The sequence below is a fragment of the Aphelocoma coerulescens genome, chromosome 19 (genome assembly GCF_041296385.1).
Source record: "Aphelocoma coerulescens isolate FSJ_1873_10779 chromosome 19, UR_Acoe_1.0, whole genome shotgun sequence".
NCBI classification, from domain to species: Eukaryota; Metazoa; Chordata; class Aves; order Passeriformes; family Corvidae; genus Aphelocoma; species Aphelocoma coerulescens.
In genome coordinates, this window is record NC_091032.1 from 283,995 (window position 1) to 301,341 (window position 17,347).

General features: G+C 51.7%; 1 protein-coding gene and 2 non-coding genes across 3 annotated transcripts; 1 reads left to right on the forward strand and 2 right to left on the reverse strand.

Moving 5' to 3' along the window:
• Window positions 1–3,460: 3,460 nt before the first annotated feature.
• Window positions 3,461–5,253, reverse strand: LOC138120569 (C-C motif chemokine 5-like). Its single transcript, XM_069033353.1, has 3 exons — window positions 5,144–5,253; window positions 4,556–4,667; window positions 3,461–4,052 (listed from the first exon to the last, which is right to left on the reverse strand). The coding sequence occupies exons 1-3, from the start codon at window positions 5,214–5,216 to the stop codon at window positions 3,965–3,967; spliced, it is 273 nt and encodes a 90-aa protein (XP_068889454.1). The 5' UTR covers window positions 5,217–5,253; the 3' UTR covers window positions 3,461–3,964.
• A 3,908-nt stretch (window positions 5,254–9,161) lies between these two features.
• On the forward strand, window positions 9,162–9,233 carry TRNAE-CUC (transfer RNA glutamic acid (anticodon CUC)). Its single transcript has one exon. It is a non-coding gene; the product is annotated as a tRNA-Glu (tRNA).
• A 1,433-nt stretch (window positions 9,234–10,666) lies between these two features.
• TRNAS-UGA (transfer RNA serine (anticodon UGA)) lies at window positions 10,667–10,748 on the reverse strand. Its single transcript has one exon. It is a non-coding gene; the product is annotated as a tRNA-Ser (tRNA).
• Window positions 10,749–17,347: the final 6,599 nt, after the last annotated feature.

The window sequence follows — 17,347 nt, forward strand, 5'->3', positions numbered from 1 at the left end:
ACTCATGATTCTGGAGAATAAAGAATTTGGAGAAAACCTTTGCTTTTTCCCTCTTATGTGCCTCCATGTGGTGTTCACCAGCTCACACACAGAACGTCACTCTGAGCCATCTGAGCTTCTGTAGGACACATGAAGATGGAAAATGGTTTGAGGCAAACCCATAAAGTTTCCATACTGCAGACTCAGGAACATCCTCCAAAACCTCATTCCCCCACTGCACACACCCCCACTCCCCACATCCTCTACAGAATTAGATGTGTTTGTACCCACATGTGGGACTTTTACACACATGAATCTGCTCTCCACACTCCCCAGGCACATCCCACACACTTGCTGCTCCCAGCCCCCCACACCCCACTTCAGACTGGTCCATGGGTATGCAGTAAGTCATGCTGACACCAGCAGTGCTGCTTGGAGAGGGACAGGGGACCCATCTTTCATTCTGACCATCCCAGTGGGGTTTTGTTCCTCACTTTCCCACCTGTAAAACAAAGAGGAAGGTCCAGCTCTTGCTGCAGGGGTAAAACAAGCAGCAGAAAACCTGCTGCAGTTGTTCTCAGGGGCAGCTTTCCATGGGAACACAAATGGGAAGGAGCAGGTCCCAAGGGTAAAAGCACAGTGCTGGGCACAGCTTGTCCATGGAGGTCATGCTCAGGGCTCCTTGACATCTGCACTCTGGGAAGAAATTCCAGAAGGATTTTGGTTGTAAAGGCCTTAAAGCCCATCTCATTCCATCCCTGCCATGGGCAGGGATACCTTCTGCTGGACCAGTGTGCTCTAAGTCCCATCCAACCTGGCCTGGAACACTTGCAGGGCTGGGGCAGCCACAGCTTCTCTGGGCACCCTGTGCCAGGGCCTCCCCACCCTCACAGAGAAGAATTTCTTCCCAATGTCCATTCTAAATTGACCTCCTTCAGTGTAATACCATTCCCCTTTGTCCTGCAGCAACAGTCCCTGCTAAAAGTTTTGTCAGCATTTTTCTTACAGACTGCCTTCAAGTGCCCTCACAGCATAGTCCAGAGCTGTCCTGGCCTTGCCCACACCCCATTCTTCTTTCTAAAGCAAAAAAAAAAAGCTTTCTCTAAGTGTTTATTTTTTTCCTGCTGCAGTTATAGGTCAGATTTGGCAACTCTGAGGCTGGGAAAGCACCTCTGTGTTGTCTTGTGATTTCTCTCTAGTCTTGTGTTTTCCAGGCAGGAAAGCTGGCTGGAGGCAAGAGGGTCATGGACACCCAAGGAGCAGCATCCCAGCAAAGGGCAGCCCAGCCCAGCATCATTCTGTGTCCCAGGAAATGGTGCTGGTGCTGGGGGAATATGTGGAGAGATGAAAGTCTGCAGGGGGTGTATCCTGAGTGGGGCTACCTCACTGCACTGTGAAACCCTGGAGCACAGTGATCAGTGGATGGACAGGAGCGGGTGAAGAGCCCGGGAATGGGGTGCTGGGTGTCTCCCATACCTGTGAGGACATCTCAGCCCCGTGTTTGGTGCTGCAGAGGAACTGCAGGAGCCCCAAATTGTCCCTGGTCTGGGACCCTGAGTGCTGAGAGGGGATGGAGGATGGATGTTTTGGAGAAAAGGAAGTTGAGGGGAGTACTGGGGTTTATCCCATGCCCAGGATTCAGGGACAGGCTGGAGAGGCTGGATCATCCAGTGCTGCAGCTGCCTCCCCTCCAGACAGTCCCTGGCTCTGTGCCCAGGCACTTGTGGGAATTTCCCTCTCAAGCCTTTCTGGTTTCGGTTTCCAGTTGCTGAACTTAGGGAATGATTCCTTCACTGCCTGCAGTGGCAGAAAGCATCAGGAGATCAGAAGACCTTCATGGTTCCATGGGCAAAACACTGGATAGCCTGCTTTTCTCTGGCCTTTTTGAGAGCATGAACCCCGTGGCTGTTCCCTCTGTCCCAGCTTCACTTGAAGAAGCCCTGGGAGGAGAGAGGAGCCATGGCTACCCTCAGTCCCAATGTCCACATCGTCTCCCTGCTGGTCCCTGCTCCAATCTCATCATGAACATCCTGGCACAGCCCCTCACTGCCACTCCTGGAGAACTGATGGTTTGAACTTTGCCTCACACCTCAGCCACTTCAATTTCTCTCTTTTCAATCTGCACTGGCCACTTCATCCAAGAATCCTTTCTCCTAAAGCCACCCATTTACATGTCCCATCACTGGTGCTACCCTGTGGAAAGTGGGGGCTGGATGGATCAGTGCTAAGCACAAACATGGTCTGTGTGATGGGAACTTGAAGGTCTCTCTGCTTGAGCCTTGTTCCTCTCCTTGTTGCTGCTTTTCTTTCTCAATCCTGCTCTGCTCCAGGTGAGTCCACCCACCCAGAACCATAGAATCACTAAGGTTGGAAAAGACCTCTAGGATGGTTGCCCCAGCCACTACCCCAGCTCTGCCAGGGCCACCACTGACCCACATCCCTATGTGCCATTTAAACGCCTTCAGGGATGGGGAAGGTAATGCCCTGGGCAGAGGTGATGAGGAGCAAGGGGAGGTCAGGAGACAACATGAACATCTGCAGACCACCGTGGCACCAATGGGGCTTGGGGGTGTTTTACAGGATTTTATCTCACACTGGTTTTCTTGGCCCTGGTTATTGGAGGTCATTTGTTGCTGGACATGAGGGGAGCCTGAAGAAATTGCTCCCAGGGGTGATGGAGTGGAAAATGCTGGAAAATGTCCTTGGAAGTGTAGACTTGACCTGCCAAGCTGCCAGGTGGGGATACTCTTGTCCAAGGAGTGATACAAAAGCTTCTGAACTTTTGCTTCAGCTGGCTCTGATGGATACAGCCCTAATTGTTCCCATCCCCTGTAGAGCTTCAGCGCAGGGAGGTGGGACCAGCAGTTTCGTTTTCTACCCACAAAGTAATCAGCCAGTTTTAAATGTCAACCGCAGGCTGATAAAGTGATTTTGTTGGTTTTACTTTGTGCTTTATTAAACAAAATTCTTGTTTCCTTCCCCAGGAAGATTCAGAACAGCAGTGAATTGGTGCCTGTCTTGCAATGAACACTAACTGAGCATCCCAAGGGCTAAGCCTGTCTCAGGCATTCCCAGAGGAGTCTGTGCCAGTGATGTGGTCCCAGCCACCCCCCTTCCATCTCACCATAGGGACACCCCTTAATCCCCACCCTGAGATTTCCAGGCATTCCTTTGCCAGATCTGCAGTGGCAAAGCTCCACCAGCTCCCAGCCTATGATATGATGGGGGGAAAGGGCTGGGAGGAAGTTCTGGCTCTGCATCAGCATGAGGGCTGGGAGGTGCTAGCAGGTGCTGGGGCTGCTGCTGCTGAGGTGCTGGGATCAGGGAGGCCAAGCAGAAGGGAAGGCTTTCAGAGCTAAGGAGGCTGGGGCATTTCCAGCTGAGAAGTTGGGGTTTTTCCCCTATGTCTCCCAAAATAGTTGTAGTGGGGTCCCTGTTTTCCAAACAGGAGGGAAATGACACAGATGACACAGAGGGAAAACAACTTTATTCTTTGGCACCAGCACAAAACAGTGGTTTGAGAATAAGCCCGAACACTGCGGTTCCACAACGAGCATCCTGTAAGAAACCAGGGTACCACTTCCTTCTCTAGGTGCAGATGTTACTCACAGCATCTACTGCACTGCTACAAAATTCAGCAGGCAAAACTCAGCCTGAGCTTACAGGACAGTACTCAGACCTAATTCCAACCTAGCCCTGGGATGAAATCCCCCTCCCATTCTAGCAGTGGAGGCACAAGGTGGAGCTCAGTTTAGCCACATCACACAGCAGGGCCTAAGATGGGTCTGCAAGGCCAGGAGGTCTTCAGCCTCACGGCTGCCCTAAGTGTGGCTGAATTATTGCATATAAATGACACCTTTGCAAGACAAAACGGACTTCAGGGGTCCCAAGGTGGCTCAGCAGGTCCTGATGCTTGACAGTAGCATTTCTAGGTCTGTGCCAAGCTCTCATGGATGGTCTGACAGGACTTCTCAGCTTCCAGTGCTCACTGCAGCTCCAGGCTGTTCACATATTCCTTCACCCACCTGGTGTCAGGGTCAGCACAGACCTCCCGCTTCTTCCTGGTCACAAACCTGGCAAGTCAGAGGTTCAGGGGTTACAGTCCCAAAGGGGAAAAGGGACATGAGGGACTTGGGTCATGTCATTGGATCATCTCCCACAAACCCGCAAGCATCCGGGAGCTGCAGAGCCTGCTAAAACCCAGGGGGAGATCAGGGTCCCTTGGGAGAACCTGCCACGCTCAGATATTCATCTCCTTGTCCAATGCAGAGGTGAGCCTGGATGCAGCGTGGAATGTTGTGTGGATTGGGCTCATCAGCTCTGGAAGGTCCTGCTGGCTCCTGACCTCCTTCCCATGCCTTATTCCCAGCACCATGACAGTCCAAGGAGACCAAGGACCACTTATTTCTCAGCTGAGGAGGGTGAGGGCTCACATGCTACACATGGGACCTGGGTGGCTGCTCCCTTTCCCCGGAGATGATAGCTCACAGCACCCTGCTCCTGGCCCTGTTGAATGTGAAGCCAGGAGCCCTAAGGCTGGCAAAGCCTCTCCTCACAGCCCAAAGCTGGTACTTACACAACTGCTGGCTGGGAGCACTTGCTGCTGGTGTAGAAATACTCCTGCACATGACTCTGGGGCAGCTTTCGTGAGGTGTAGCTGAAGCAGCACGGAGTCGTGTCAGATCCCACTGGAAGAGATCAGGAGATCCAGCCTGAGATCATCACTCAATAACTTGCATATTCCTGGCTGAGAGCACAGGCAACCACCCCTTAATCAGCTGGAAAGCCCCTTCTCCTCCTGTTTTCCCTGAAAATCAGCAAGAAATTGCTGTGAACACTAAAGCTTGATAAACAACATTGCTAGGATTGCTTGTTAGAAGTTTTACACTCACATCCCAGGGTAAAAATCCCTTTGGTTACCCTGGGTCCACTCCTAAAGGCCAGAAACAAAATCAGGGGAAAGGAAACCTGAAAACCTTGATACCAGTAAAATTCATCCCTAAGATGAAAGGATGTTAGAAAGAAAGACCAGTCCAAATAAATCAGGAGAAGTCATTCAAGCACGTTTCCAACCTTTGCAGCTGACTTTTGCCAGTTCTGCTCCAAATTACAGGCAGTCAGAGCAAAAGTCCACCCCAGGAGAGCAGAGGGATGTTATACTCACATGGAGCAGGAAAGGCCTGAGAAAAGAGGGCAGCAACCAGGATGACAGAGAGGCAGAGTGTAGAGGTGTTCATCCTGGACAGAGATAAGCTGCAAGAGCAGAGGCAGGACCAGAGCAGGTTCCTCCTGTGCCTTTTGTGAGGTGCTGGCTCAGTCCTTGCTTTTTATAGGGACAGGGGCCAGTCAGTCAGATTAGAAGGCAAGTGTGGAATTTCCAAAGAATAATAGAGCTGATGTCATGGCACCTTTGCCTCACAAATACTGGAAAAAAAAGAGGAAACAGCTGGTTGAGGAAGCAACAGAATAGTGTTTGTGTGAAGGGAGGTAAGCATGAGCAAATCAGCCCCCACTGACCAAGACAGGATACGAAACCACCCTTGAGCAGCAGCTTCACATTTGCATCATCCGAAACAACTCTGCTTACCAAACTCACCTCAGCATCCTCCCCAAAGCACCAGAAGGACCCAGCTTGGTCTCCTCTTCAAGGAACCCAGTTTGGGGGTCAGGGGTGCTCAGACCCTCAAATGGAAGGTGCATGTCCAGCCGTGGGGTCCCTTCTCCAGTCGTGGGTCTGGGAAATGTCCAGGGTGGATACAGGGGGTCAGTGAGGGCAGCGCAGGCAGCAGGAACACTCAGTCTGCAGGCTGCCTGTAGATCCAGGCTCGCAGCCTTGGCACCGTCAAGCACAAAATTCTCAGTGCTGTGCTTCCTGTGTGGGGCTTGTGCCCCCAAACCCCTCCCAACACCCCCCAGTAATGGCAGGGCTTGACTGGGAATCCTGCTTGGATGGGCTGACTCTACAAAGCATCTTCTCCAAGTGCCAGGGGGTTTGGTACAAGGTGGGATGCAGAGGGCAGAGCAGGAGGTTCCCCAGCCCAGAGAGTGGAGAGGGACCAAGAGACCCCAGTCCCTGGTGCTTGCCCACAGTCAGGGGATCATGGTATGGTCTGCCCAGAGGCCTCGGCACTGCCCTTGCCATGGCACGATGGGCTCTCCAGGATGTCCCAGGGAGCATTTCCCCTTTTTCCACCTCTCTCTTCTTTGTGACAGGCCCCCATTTTGCCAGCTCGCAGCCTGTGGTTCCTCTGGGTGTTTTCCAGCCCAGCTGCTGCTCACGAGGCACCACAAGCTCATGTTCCTGGGATTTCCTCACTGACCCTCGGCCCCAGTGTTGCGGCAGGGCTGCAGACAAGGGCTGTTCTGCTGCCCCTCTCCTCCCCCACTGATCTCATGGGTCTGTGGGGACACTCACAGCCTCCCCAGTGTCCCTTCACCATCATGTCGCCATGGGTGGGCACCAGGGCTGCAGGAGGGTCTCCAGGGCTGTGCCAGGGACCCTGCAGGGGTGGGCAGGAGCCCATGGCTTTTCCAACTCATCCTCCCAGGAGCAATCCAGGTGGTGTCCTGAGGACCCTGAGGACTCTTCATGAGCAGGAGCTGGCGCTGAACCGAGTGCCTGACATCATGGGGTTTTCACAGACACATGGTGGTGGCATTTTGGGGCAGCACAGCAACGTGCTGTGGGTACTCAGGCTTTGCAAGGGACAAAACCTCAGCTGGAATTTGCCAAGGGACATCCCCCTGTCAGAGGTGGGGAGCTGGATTATTTATTGCTACTGCCAGGTTGCATTCAAGAAGTGTGATTAGACTGTTGGTCTGGCTAATTGATGTGTGCACTGCTGATGCCCCAGACCCACGCAGGTGCAAAGGAAGGTAGTGGGTCTCACCCTCACCTCCTCAGCACAACAATAATTGCATTTTGTGCTGAGCCTCATCCCCACTGCCCCAAGGCTGATCCTGGGACTGGGATTTCTCTTTCCAAGGAGCAGTACCTGTAGAAAAAGTCTGGTTTTTATGCCCTCCACCTGCCTTGCCACATGGCCTAACAAAGAGCTCCAAAAGGCAGCTCCTGTGCTGTGACACCTCCCAGTTGCACGTGGTGGGTGACAGCCACTCACCTTCCATCAGAGAGAGAGACTGTCCTGCCCTGGGACATGCGAATGAACCTGTTTGGTGTTCCCAGACCTGCTGGCAGACGAAGGAACTGTTACTGCCTGTGACATAATAAGTGACAGGGCCAGATCGAGATCTAAGAAACCACAGAAAGGTACTGATGCTCCCCCAACCGCAAGGCAGCCGGAGCTCATGCTCTGTCATGGCTGGTAAAGGCAACTGAAACCGTGACATCTGATTTTTGCTCTGACAGTGCAGGGTGACTCTGCCTCAGCCCTGCACAGCCTCCCCCTTCCCTGCTCCTCACATGCCCAAGGGCTGGCACAATCCTGTAGCATCATCACACAGCCCAGCCTTGCTCCTCATGGGGAGGCTTTGCTCTGTGCAGGGTTTTTTGAAGGTGCATTCTGCAGCCCTGGCCCTCACAGCAGAGATGCCAGAGGGTTGGAAATATGCCAGGTCATTTGTCGTGGCTCCATCCTTCCTCCAGGCCTACTCTGCATTCCCCAAAGCTGCCTCCCTTTGCCTTCTCCTTCTTGCAGGGCAGCTCCCCAAGGAAACGTGTTAGCAAAGGCGGCATCTGGGATCCACCAGGCACTGCAGAGAAACTTGGGATGAGATCATGGCACCACAGGGATGGGGGGCGGGATGCCCAAAGTCCCACTGGGACCCCAGACCAGGTCATGGAATGGCTGCAGGGGGGAACTGTGGTGGGGTTTGGCCTCAGATGGAGACGGGAGCTGCACTGGCCATTTTTTGGGAGCTGCATGGGACAAGGCAAGGCACACGGAGGTTTCCCCAGTCTGTGTGCATCGATCCCTGAAAACCGGAGAGGTTTTCTCTCTGTCCATTTACTTCCCCTCCTGACCACACGCGAGCATCCAAGGATCACCAGGCCCTCTGCTGTCCTCCACGGGAAGCGTTCCTGGAGCCCTTCCACTCACCTCCGCCTCAGCCGCGGTTCACCCATCTGCTGAGGGGCCCTGGGGACACGCCCGTGCTCCCCTCTCGGGGTCTCCTCCCTGCACACAGCTCAGGAGGTCCGTCCTCTGTGTCAGCGCTCCTTCGCCTGGGATCTGAGCCCTGCTGTGCTGGGAGCTGCAGGCACAGGTGACACTTGTACTGTCCCCTTGAGCCCTGGGCTCTCCCTTGTGCTTTTTGTCCTGGGCAGGGATCCGGGGCTCTGCAATGCCCTGTCTTGCTGCCCATGCTGGCAGCAAATCCCTGGGGAGTGAGGGGGAAGTGGGGGATAGTTCCAGCTGCTCTCTATCTCCCTGTTCATCAGGAAGCCGCTTTTTGTTCCCCTTCTGTGGGGCAAAGGAAGACAGAAGTCTCTACTCCCCCTAAAGACTCTGCAAACAAGAATCACCTACCTGCTCTTCACAGCTTCAGATTAGGTTCCAAAAGATGGCCCCAACCAGCTGTTTCCTCATAGAAAAACAAGATGACAAGGTAAAACTATCAGGAATGGGGGCTCCAGACACACTCCCTGCCCAGCGCTGGGGCTCAGACCCATTTTCCTCGCCCAGGAAAGGCTCTGCTGATAGTCAGCCTGTACCTGCACTTTTGTTCTTCTCCCCAGGTGACTCTGGGGAAGCTCTGACTGTGTCCTGGGGGTTGTGTTCATGACACTGTGCCCAGTGTGGTGTGTGTCACATGAGCCTGGCAATGTCCAGCAGCCCCAAGGGTGCCATGATCCAGCAGCAGCAGGAAAACCTCCCTGGTGAACCCCCAGAGGATGCTGCACCTTTTCCTGGACCATTTGCCGTCACTGCCTTCCCCAAACCTGCCTTCAGTAGTGGTCAGAGTCACGGCATAACCATGTCCTGCTTCCCTGGCCTGCAGAGGTGGGGTTCTCTTGCACAGAGGGGCTTCCTAATGCCACAGGCATCCCTGCCAATTCCCCCAGAAAGGCTGTGACATCCATCCCCTCTGGTCCTCTTCTTGAAGTGTGGGGAGCAAGTGTCTCTGTCCCTTCAGGGCTTGGTTGATGCCAGCAGCAGATCATCCTGGTGGTGGCCACTCTACACTGGTGGTCACCACTCCTCCCTGGTGGTCACTACTCATCCCTGGTGGTCTAGTGGTCAGGATTCGGCACTCTCACTGCCGCAGTCTGGGTTTGATTCCCAGCCAGGGAAGGGGCTCCTGCAGCCACCACAGGTCCCAGTCTTTTCCTGGGTGGCTGTGCTGTCCTGGAGCAGCTCCTGGAGTTCAGTTCAGGGTTCAGAAGCTCCCAGTGTATGGGACTGGGTCAGGGCAGGATGAATTTTGGGGGGTGGCAGCAGCTTCCTGTCCTCTCACTGCCATCAGGCTGCACCTGCCAGTGGGGTGATACCCCTGTGGTGGGGTGTAGGAGCAGGGCATGACAGGGCTGTAGGGAGCTCACAAGGTAGTGCCCCGATACCTCCCTGGGGAGGGGTTTTACACTGATGCAACACTGGGGGCTGTGATGGTTAATGTCCCCTTCTAATGCCATGACCAGGGTTAGGCCCCATTTCTCCTGAATGCTTTATTGTGCCAGTCGGGAGTTGTTGGAAGGGAGGGAATTGGCATGATAAAAAACATTACCCCACCTCCACAGGATCTGCTTCTTATCAGCCTTTGCCCTTACCTCTTGAACACACTCAAGACATTAATCTCTGACTATCAGGGACATAATAAATCACAGGGCTCAAGCAGCTTGTTTAAACAAAACTCAGTCTATCACTGCAGAGTGACATGGCTGCAGGGAGCAGGGTATGGGCTGTGGGAAGAGGGTGACACAGCTGCAGGGAGCAGGGTGACACAGCTACAGTGAGCAGGGTGACACAGCTACAGTGAGCAGGGTGACACAGCTTTTGGGAGCAGGGTGACATGCCTTATGGGAGCAGGGTGACACAGCTGCAGGGAGCAGGGTGACACAGCTTTTGGGAGCAGAATGACACAGCTGCAGTGAGCAGGGTGACACAGCTGCAGGGAGCAGGGTGGCACACCTTATGGGAATAGGGTGACATGGCTGCAGTGAGCAGGGTGGCACACCTTATGGGAGCAGGGTGACACAGCTGCAGTGAGCAGGGTGACACAGCTGCAGGGAGCAGGGTGACACGCCTTATGGGAGCAGGGTGACATGGCCTTTTGGGAACAGGGTGATGGGCTGCAGGGAGCAGGATGACACATTTATAGAAAGCAGGGTGACACAGTTCTGGGAGCAGTGTGACACCTCTGTAAGGGAGCAGGATGACAGGAGGTAGAAAGCAGGGTGACACATCTATAGGGAGCAGTGTCACACAGCTGTAGGGAACAGGGTGACACAGCTGTAGGGAACAGTGTCACACAGCTGTAGGGAGGAGCAAGGTGACATGGCTGTATGGGGGAGAGGGGGAGACATGCTATTGCAGGATTTCTTCCTGTGGTAAGAAGAGGTGCAGGGCTGCTCCCCTGAACACCCTCCTGACCATCTTCTAAAGGTAAAGAGTCCCTGGATACCAGGGCCAGGACAGGAACACAGGGATCCCTTGAGGGGGTGTGTGACTGCCCTGTGTCCGTCTGTCCCTCCTGGGGCCAGGGAGACAGGGACTGACAGTAAAACTCCCGCTGTGAGCAGGACTTGAACCTGCGCAGGGAAACCCCATTGGATTTCAAGTCCAACGCCTTCACCACTCGGCCATCACAGCAGCTTGTCTGGCCTGTGTCTGCAGGAGCCCCTTGCTGTAGCCCTGCCCAGGGACACAGCAGGACCTGGTCCCACCCTGGAGGTGGATTCTGCCGTCCCCGCTGCACGTCCAGCTTGGGGACTGCTGTTCCTGCTGCCACCTGCCCTGCACAGAGCATCCCAGGAGTGCAGGGAACCAGAACTGGACACTGGCCACAACATCAGTGGTGATGACATGGGGGATGGACATGGAGATCTGTGTCCTGTCTCCTCTCCTTGTATCCAACAGGAAACTTGTCCCAGGACAACTGTCCCCAGTCTCCTTTTCTGGCCTGGGGACATCCCAGCCTTCTCCATCCCCTCTTCCTACAATATCCCTATTTTTGCCTCTGTGACAGCATGTCCAGACACGGCTCTCAGAGGCAGCCTGAGCCATGGATCTGGCAGGTTCTGTCCTGCAGCTGGGAGAAGATGTTTCAGGCTTGTGTGATTCTCACCAGGTTGCTGCCTGCATTTGGGCTTTTGGAACAGGGGATTTGGAGAAAGGATGAAAAGGTGGCTGTTGAGAGGAAATCCTTGCTGAGCAAGGTCTGGTAGTGACTTGGCCTCTCTTTTGGAGCATAAATCCAATTTGGAGGGCACTCCTAGAAGCACTGTCCTTGGAGCTGGCTTTGGGACTCATCCTGAGACATCCAAAGCCCTCCCTGGATTCCTGGAATTGTGTCCAAGAGCTGTGCAAGAGCTTCTCTATGTTGCTGGCACTCCATGCCCCTCCCATGGGGATTTATCAGCAGGGACGTGCACATTACCAGACCCCAAAATGGGGTCTGGAGTGGTCCACCATGATATCAAAAGGATGGGAGGGTCCAGACCCCAATGGAGGGACCTGGAGAGAATCAGAGTGGGAGCAGAGTGACCTGGAGAGGAGGGGCACCATAACAGAGGAGATTAGAGGAGACCAGACCTGAAAAGAGAGGTCTGAGGGGGTTAAGGAGGTTGAAAGGTGTGGTCTGGAGAGCTCCAACAGCAGGGTCTGGAGGAGACTGGAGGACACCATATCCCCCAACTGTTTTTGCAACCCAGCTGGACTCACACTTTCATTGCACTGGTCAGAATTGCCCCAATATTCCTCTGAATCTTTCATCTTGTTGACTTTTTTCCTTATCTAATCTTGTGTCGTTGGCAGTGAACACCTATTTTCATCCACAATTCTTGTCATATTTACAGACAAAACAGTCTTGCCTGATAAAAAGAACGGTATGTGTTTACAAAAAAGTCTGAGTTCAACAGAGAGCTGACAGCTCTTCTCTTGTAACAAATGGCACTTTACAGTGTTATGCAATAGGGAAAACCGCGAGGTGTGTCATGAGGCAGAGCTTCTAAATCAAGGAAATGTTCAGACTCTCGTTTTCACCCTTTGATCTTCCAAGTTTCAGTGATCTTCCAAAACAGTGACAGCCCTGCCCGAGCACTGGCTTTGCTGGACCCAGCACACAGCGCTCGCCATTCCTGAGGAGAGGGAATGGTCTCAAGTTGTGCCAGGGGAGGTTTAAGTTGGATATTAGGGAAAATTCCTGCACTGAAACGGTGGTCAGGCATGAGAACAAGTTGCCCAGGGCAGTGGTGGAATCCCCATCCCCGGAATTGCTCAAAAAACATGGAGATGTGGCACTTGAGGACATGGGTTAGTGGTGGCCTTGGCAGTACTGGGGGAATAGTTGGATTCAATTGTCTGAAAGGGCTTTTCCAACCGAAATGATTTTGTGATTCCTTGATTCCCTCCCATCGCTTGCTGCAGTGTTAAAGACACTGCTCTCACCATAAACCAGCATGTCACTGGTTGCAATGTGAGGGCATAGGATGATCCAGAGGAGCCTTGGAACACCAGGGAACCCCTGCAAGCTCTGTCCATACAGACATTCCTTCACATGGTTAAGCATTGCATCAAGCCACAAAATCTGTGATCCTTTCTTGCTTCTATTCACATATTCAGCCTCTTAAGAATTTAAGCTGCAGTCCAGGAGGAAGCGTCCGTGGCAGTGGATGACTCCCATATCTCCCAGCTGTGGGACACAATGAAAACTGCAGTGGGATCTAAAGCTTCTTCCACTCTCTTTGCTTAAATAAATCTCTGGAGTGTTTGAAACCGTGTGTTCTTGCAGTGGGTTTCCAGGGGCCTGCCAACTTCTGCTGTGTCCCATATTTCCAGATAAGATGGGAACTGATTCCACAGCAGGAAAATGCATGGAAAATGAAGAAACCATCCTCCTGCGTTCTGCCTTCTAGTCCTGCCAGCCCCATCTCCAGAGAAGCCATCTCCCACTTTCCAGCCTGAGCATGGGTTCACAGTCTGGAAAAGAAGTGGAAGGGGTGGAAGAAAGGTTTACTAAAAGATGGGGCAGGAAGAAGTTTGAGAAGTTTGTTGAGTCTTTAAAGGAGGGCTTTTAAAAGAGGTGATAATGTCACTCCTGGGCATCACACAGCTGGAAACACCCCTGAACACCTCAGTGATGCTGTGGTGCCACCTCCTGAGCATCCCTTGCTGTTGCTGTCACTTATCCATAAAGGGTTAAAGTTCTCTTTTAGTGTGGCAGCCTTTCTATTTTTAAAGCTGGACAATCTGGTTTTGTCAAATGTCGCCCTTGTGCTCCTGGGAAGTTTTTGTCCTCTACTTGCCCTACAATTTCTGTGCTGTAACTTATCACTTCTCACTTTTATCTGTTTCATTCTGCTCACTCCATCCCTTTATAAGCTCCGCCTTTCATCTATTGGAGTAGAAGATGCACTGGAGACAGTTCTGTAAACCTGTGCCCTGGACAAGGACAGCTTGGCTTGTACAAGCTATTGGCTCTCAATTTGTAAATAAATCCACAATTTGAAATATAGGAAAAATACACCATTGGCAGGTGAAGAGGAAACTTTTGAAGTTGTACCTAAGTTAAGTCCTTAATCATTATTAAACTTGAGGCATCATGGTTCACACCTGGGATTTAAATGTGTCTCTGTCATCCAAGGCCAGGTTAAATGGGGTTTGGAGCAATCTGGTCTAGTGGAAAGTGTCCCTGCCCATGGGATGGGGTGGAATGAAATGAGCTTTAAGGTCCCTTCCAAACCAAACCAGTCTGGGATTCTGTGATTCTATGATTTCTATGGAAACAAAGCTGAAAGAGCTTGCAGGAATATCAGAGGTGTCAAATGAGGAAGAGGAGGATGCTGCCTTTTGCCATTAGGATGGTAAATAGGAATGCAGTAATGAACTCTTTCTTTTGTTTGTGTTGCTGGAGTTTAATGACCTTGTTCCTATGGCTACTGCTTAGTCACATTTTTAGCAAACACCATCATTGTTTTACACAGTTCTGGGTTTATACTGGGATTTACTGGTGAAGATCTGCAGCCTGAACAGGATCGAGAAGTAATGTTAACAATACCAAGAGCCTGAGAGAAAAGAAATCTGCATCTTCTCAAGATAGGGGAGATCTGCTGCTTGGTCAGATAACTCATGGATAATTATTGCCCCGGTTGCCTGGAAGCCTTGTACATTGCTGAGTGTACATCAGCCTTGGTGAGCAGGATACCCTGGGTTCTCTGGAGGCTCCAAAGATTGCACTGGAACACCACAAATCCCAGCTGGAGGTGACATGGTACTGCTTGCCTGACATGTGAAAGCCTTGGGAACTGCACTTACACCCCAGTAACAGACAGGACATGTCAAGTGAAGGCAACCTTTGCCTTGCAGGGGACTGGAGCCATGGGAGCAGTGTGGGCCACCTGCCCACAAGGACGTGTGTCCTCGAGGGTGAACAGAGTCCCTTTCCAAGGGCAGTGGGGGTCACCAGCCTGCCAGTGAGGTGTAAAGGACAATTCCTTGTCTGACCATCCAGGAGCCACCCTGCCAGTCCCACTGGCACCACCTGAGCTGGGACTGAGGTCCCTTCTCAGCTGTGGCTCCAGTGACCCCACTTGACTGCTCACACCCCTCACACCTGCCCAGTCAGACCAGGTTTCCTCACCAGCTCGACCCCAGGTTTCCCACAGGAGAGTCACAGATGTCTGGATGCTCAAAATATTTTAATCTTGGTGTAACAACAGAATAACAGCTCGAGTTGGTGCCTCTGAGCACGGATCCAAACAAAGGAAACCCTGGGCTGTTATACCCCTGCAGTCCAAGCACAGGAAAGTCTGGAGCCATCGGCTCCTGCCATGTCTTGAAGTGCCCCTCACCTGGCTGTGCACAGGTCCCGGTTCCCCTCTGCTGGGAAGGGGCCTCAGCCCCAGCTCAGGTGGTGCCGCTGGGACTGCCAGGGTGGCTCCTGGGTGGTCAGACAGGGAAGTTTCCTTAAGAGTCACTAATGGCAAAGATACTTGTCACAAACACAAAAAAAAATAGCAAAGCCACCCAGCAGGCACCTGGACTTCTGCCCACACATATTTTGCAAGGAAAGCCGGATAGATAAGGTGGAGCACCTGGCAGGGTGGTCAGAGTCCCTCTGGTGCTGGGGGCCACCTTCTGCTTTGGCTTCAAACTTCTCTTTAGGGGAGAAATATGACTTTGCATTTTCAGTTTCTGAAAACCTGGCCTTCATGCATCTTTATTTTTTTTCCCTTTTTTCTCCCCCACAGATTTAAAATGGCATCTTTTTGGTAGCAGTTTCCTTTATCATACATGCTTTTCTTTTATTTATTTTGGTTTAATAAGAGCTGTGAAAATATTTAAACAGTAGGAAGGATTGACTCCCTAATCCTGGGAGGTTTACAAGGCTGATTGATGGCAAGAAATATCAGCATTGTCTTTTGTTATCAGCGTTACCAATGTTCAAAGGATTAAATTATTTCTACTACCTTCCCGTTAGTCCACTGAAGCACTGTCCTTTTCCCTCTTGCATATCATGGAATCATAAAAGGATTTGGGTTGGAAGGGACCTTGAAGTTCATCCCGTTTCACCCCCTGCAAGGGGCAGGGACACCTCCCACTGTCCCAGGCTGCTCCAGCCCCAATGTCCAGCCTGGCCTTGGGCACTGCCAGGGATCCAGGGGCAGCCCCAGCTGCTCTGGGCACCCTGTGCCAGGGCCTGCCCACCCTCACAGAAGAATTTCCTCCTAACCATCTGTCATAATTCACATTGAAATGAATTACATCATTTGGCCCAAGACTTTGCTCCTTTCTAAGAATTTGCACAGATACAACTTTGGGATTGTCCATATTTCTGTCCATGTGATTTTGCTGGAGACAGCTTGACCCTGCTCTGTGCTACTGCCTCATTCCTTGTCCAGTCTGTGTCATCCCCAATAATCAGCAATTATTTTATAGGAATTTCCAAATCCCTGATGGGACACAACTTTGTTTTCCTGGACACAGATAGTGGCAGGCCCACTATTCACACATGCTGTATGTGGACGCTGGGATGTTCCACAAATGCATGCTGGCAAAATGATCCATTTCTGGCTTCCCAAACCTTCAGAGCTGTCAACCAACAAGGAAAAAGAAGCCAAATTCCACCATGATCTTTTACCATCATGAAGTTAAGCTAATCTCTTTCACTTGCAGGTAAGAAATGCATGTCTTCATTCCTTTTTTTACTGATTTTTCAAGAAGGAAGTCGGAAGGAATGGAGATGTGTGCACTTTCTAGATCATTCCAGGAAAGCAAACCAGCAGATATTTCCTCTTGGCTCAGTCTGGTCCCAATTTTTTGGCCACACCCATCTTAGACCCGGCTAATTTCTGCCCCAGTGCAGGTGTATAAAGGACTGACTTCTTTCCCAGCCCTGCCAGTGCTGCAGAGATGGCAGGTAAGATCAATGCATTTTCATTTTATAGCTGTATTTGATATTTCTGGTGTGGATATTGGTGCATTCCATGGGTGAACCCAAGGAGATGGGAGGCATAGTGGAGTGTTGGGAGCTGGTGGTACTTCATTCCTCCTTCTTCCCTGATATGTATTTAATTTATTGTGAGAAGTGAGCAAAGACAGCCTAATTTATGCCTCATGCAGAAATATCCTGCAATATAAGGTTGCAAGGAATAAGCAGCTTTCAATCCCCAAGAAGATGGTCCAAGAATTTTCATGGAATTTAAAGTTAAGATAACCTCTCCCACTGTGAGAAATCTGTTAGTTCTTCCAAATTTTGTCTCTGTCTGGTTCTAAATAGCTAAAATGTTGGCTAAATTACTTAAAATAGATCTAGTTGCAACCTTTGGGTGAAAAATCTCCATTCAGGGAAGGTACTGTGCCACAGGGGGAGACACTGGTGGAACAGATCATGCACATTTCTGCTGTTAATGTGAAACAGGAATAGAGACGAATTTCAGGGAGCAGCAGGAGGACTGGCAGGGGTGGTTGAAAGACTGATGATAGATGTGGCAGCTTGTTTTGTTCAACATCAGGACAGAGGGGGCAGAGAGGAATGTGTTGGTTCAGGCTCCTTTCCACCAGCTGCTTATGGACATTGCCAAAGACAGGACACCAGGACACCGCCCTCTTCCAACTCACCTTGCCAATATTCTCCATCACCAAGGCTGGACTGTACCTGTCTGCCTGTTCCTTGGCAGCTACTCAGCCCAGTTTGCTGAGGATCCCACCACTCAGAGATGTCCTGGTGTCCTGCCAACACCTACAGCCAC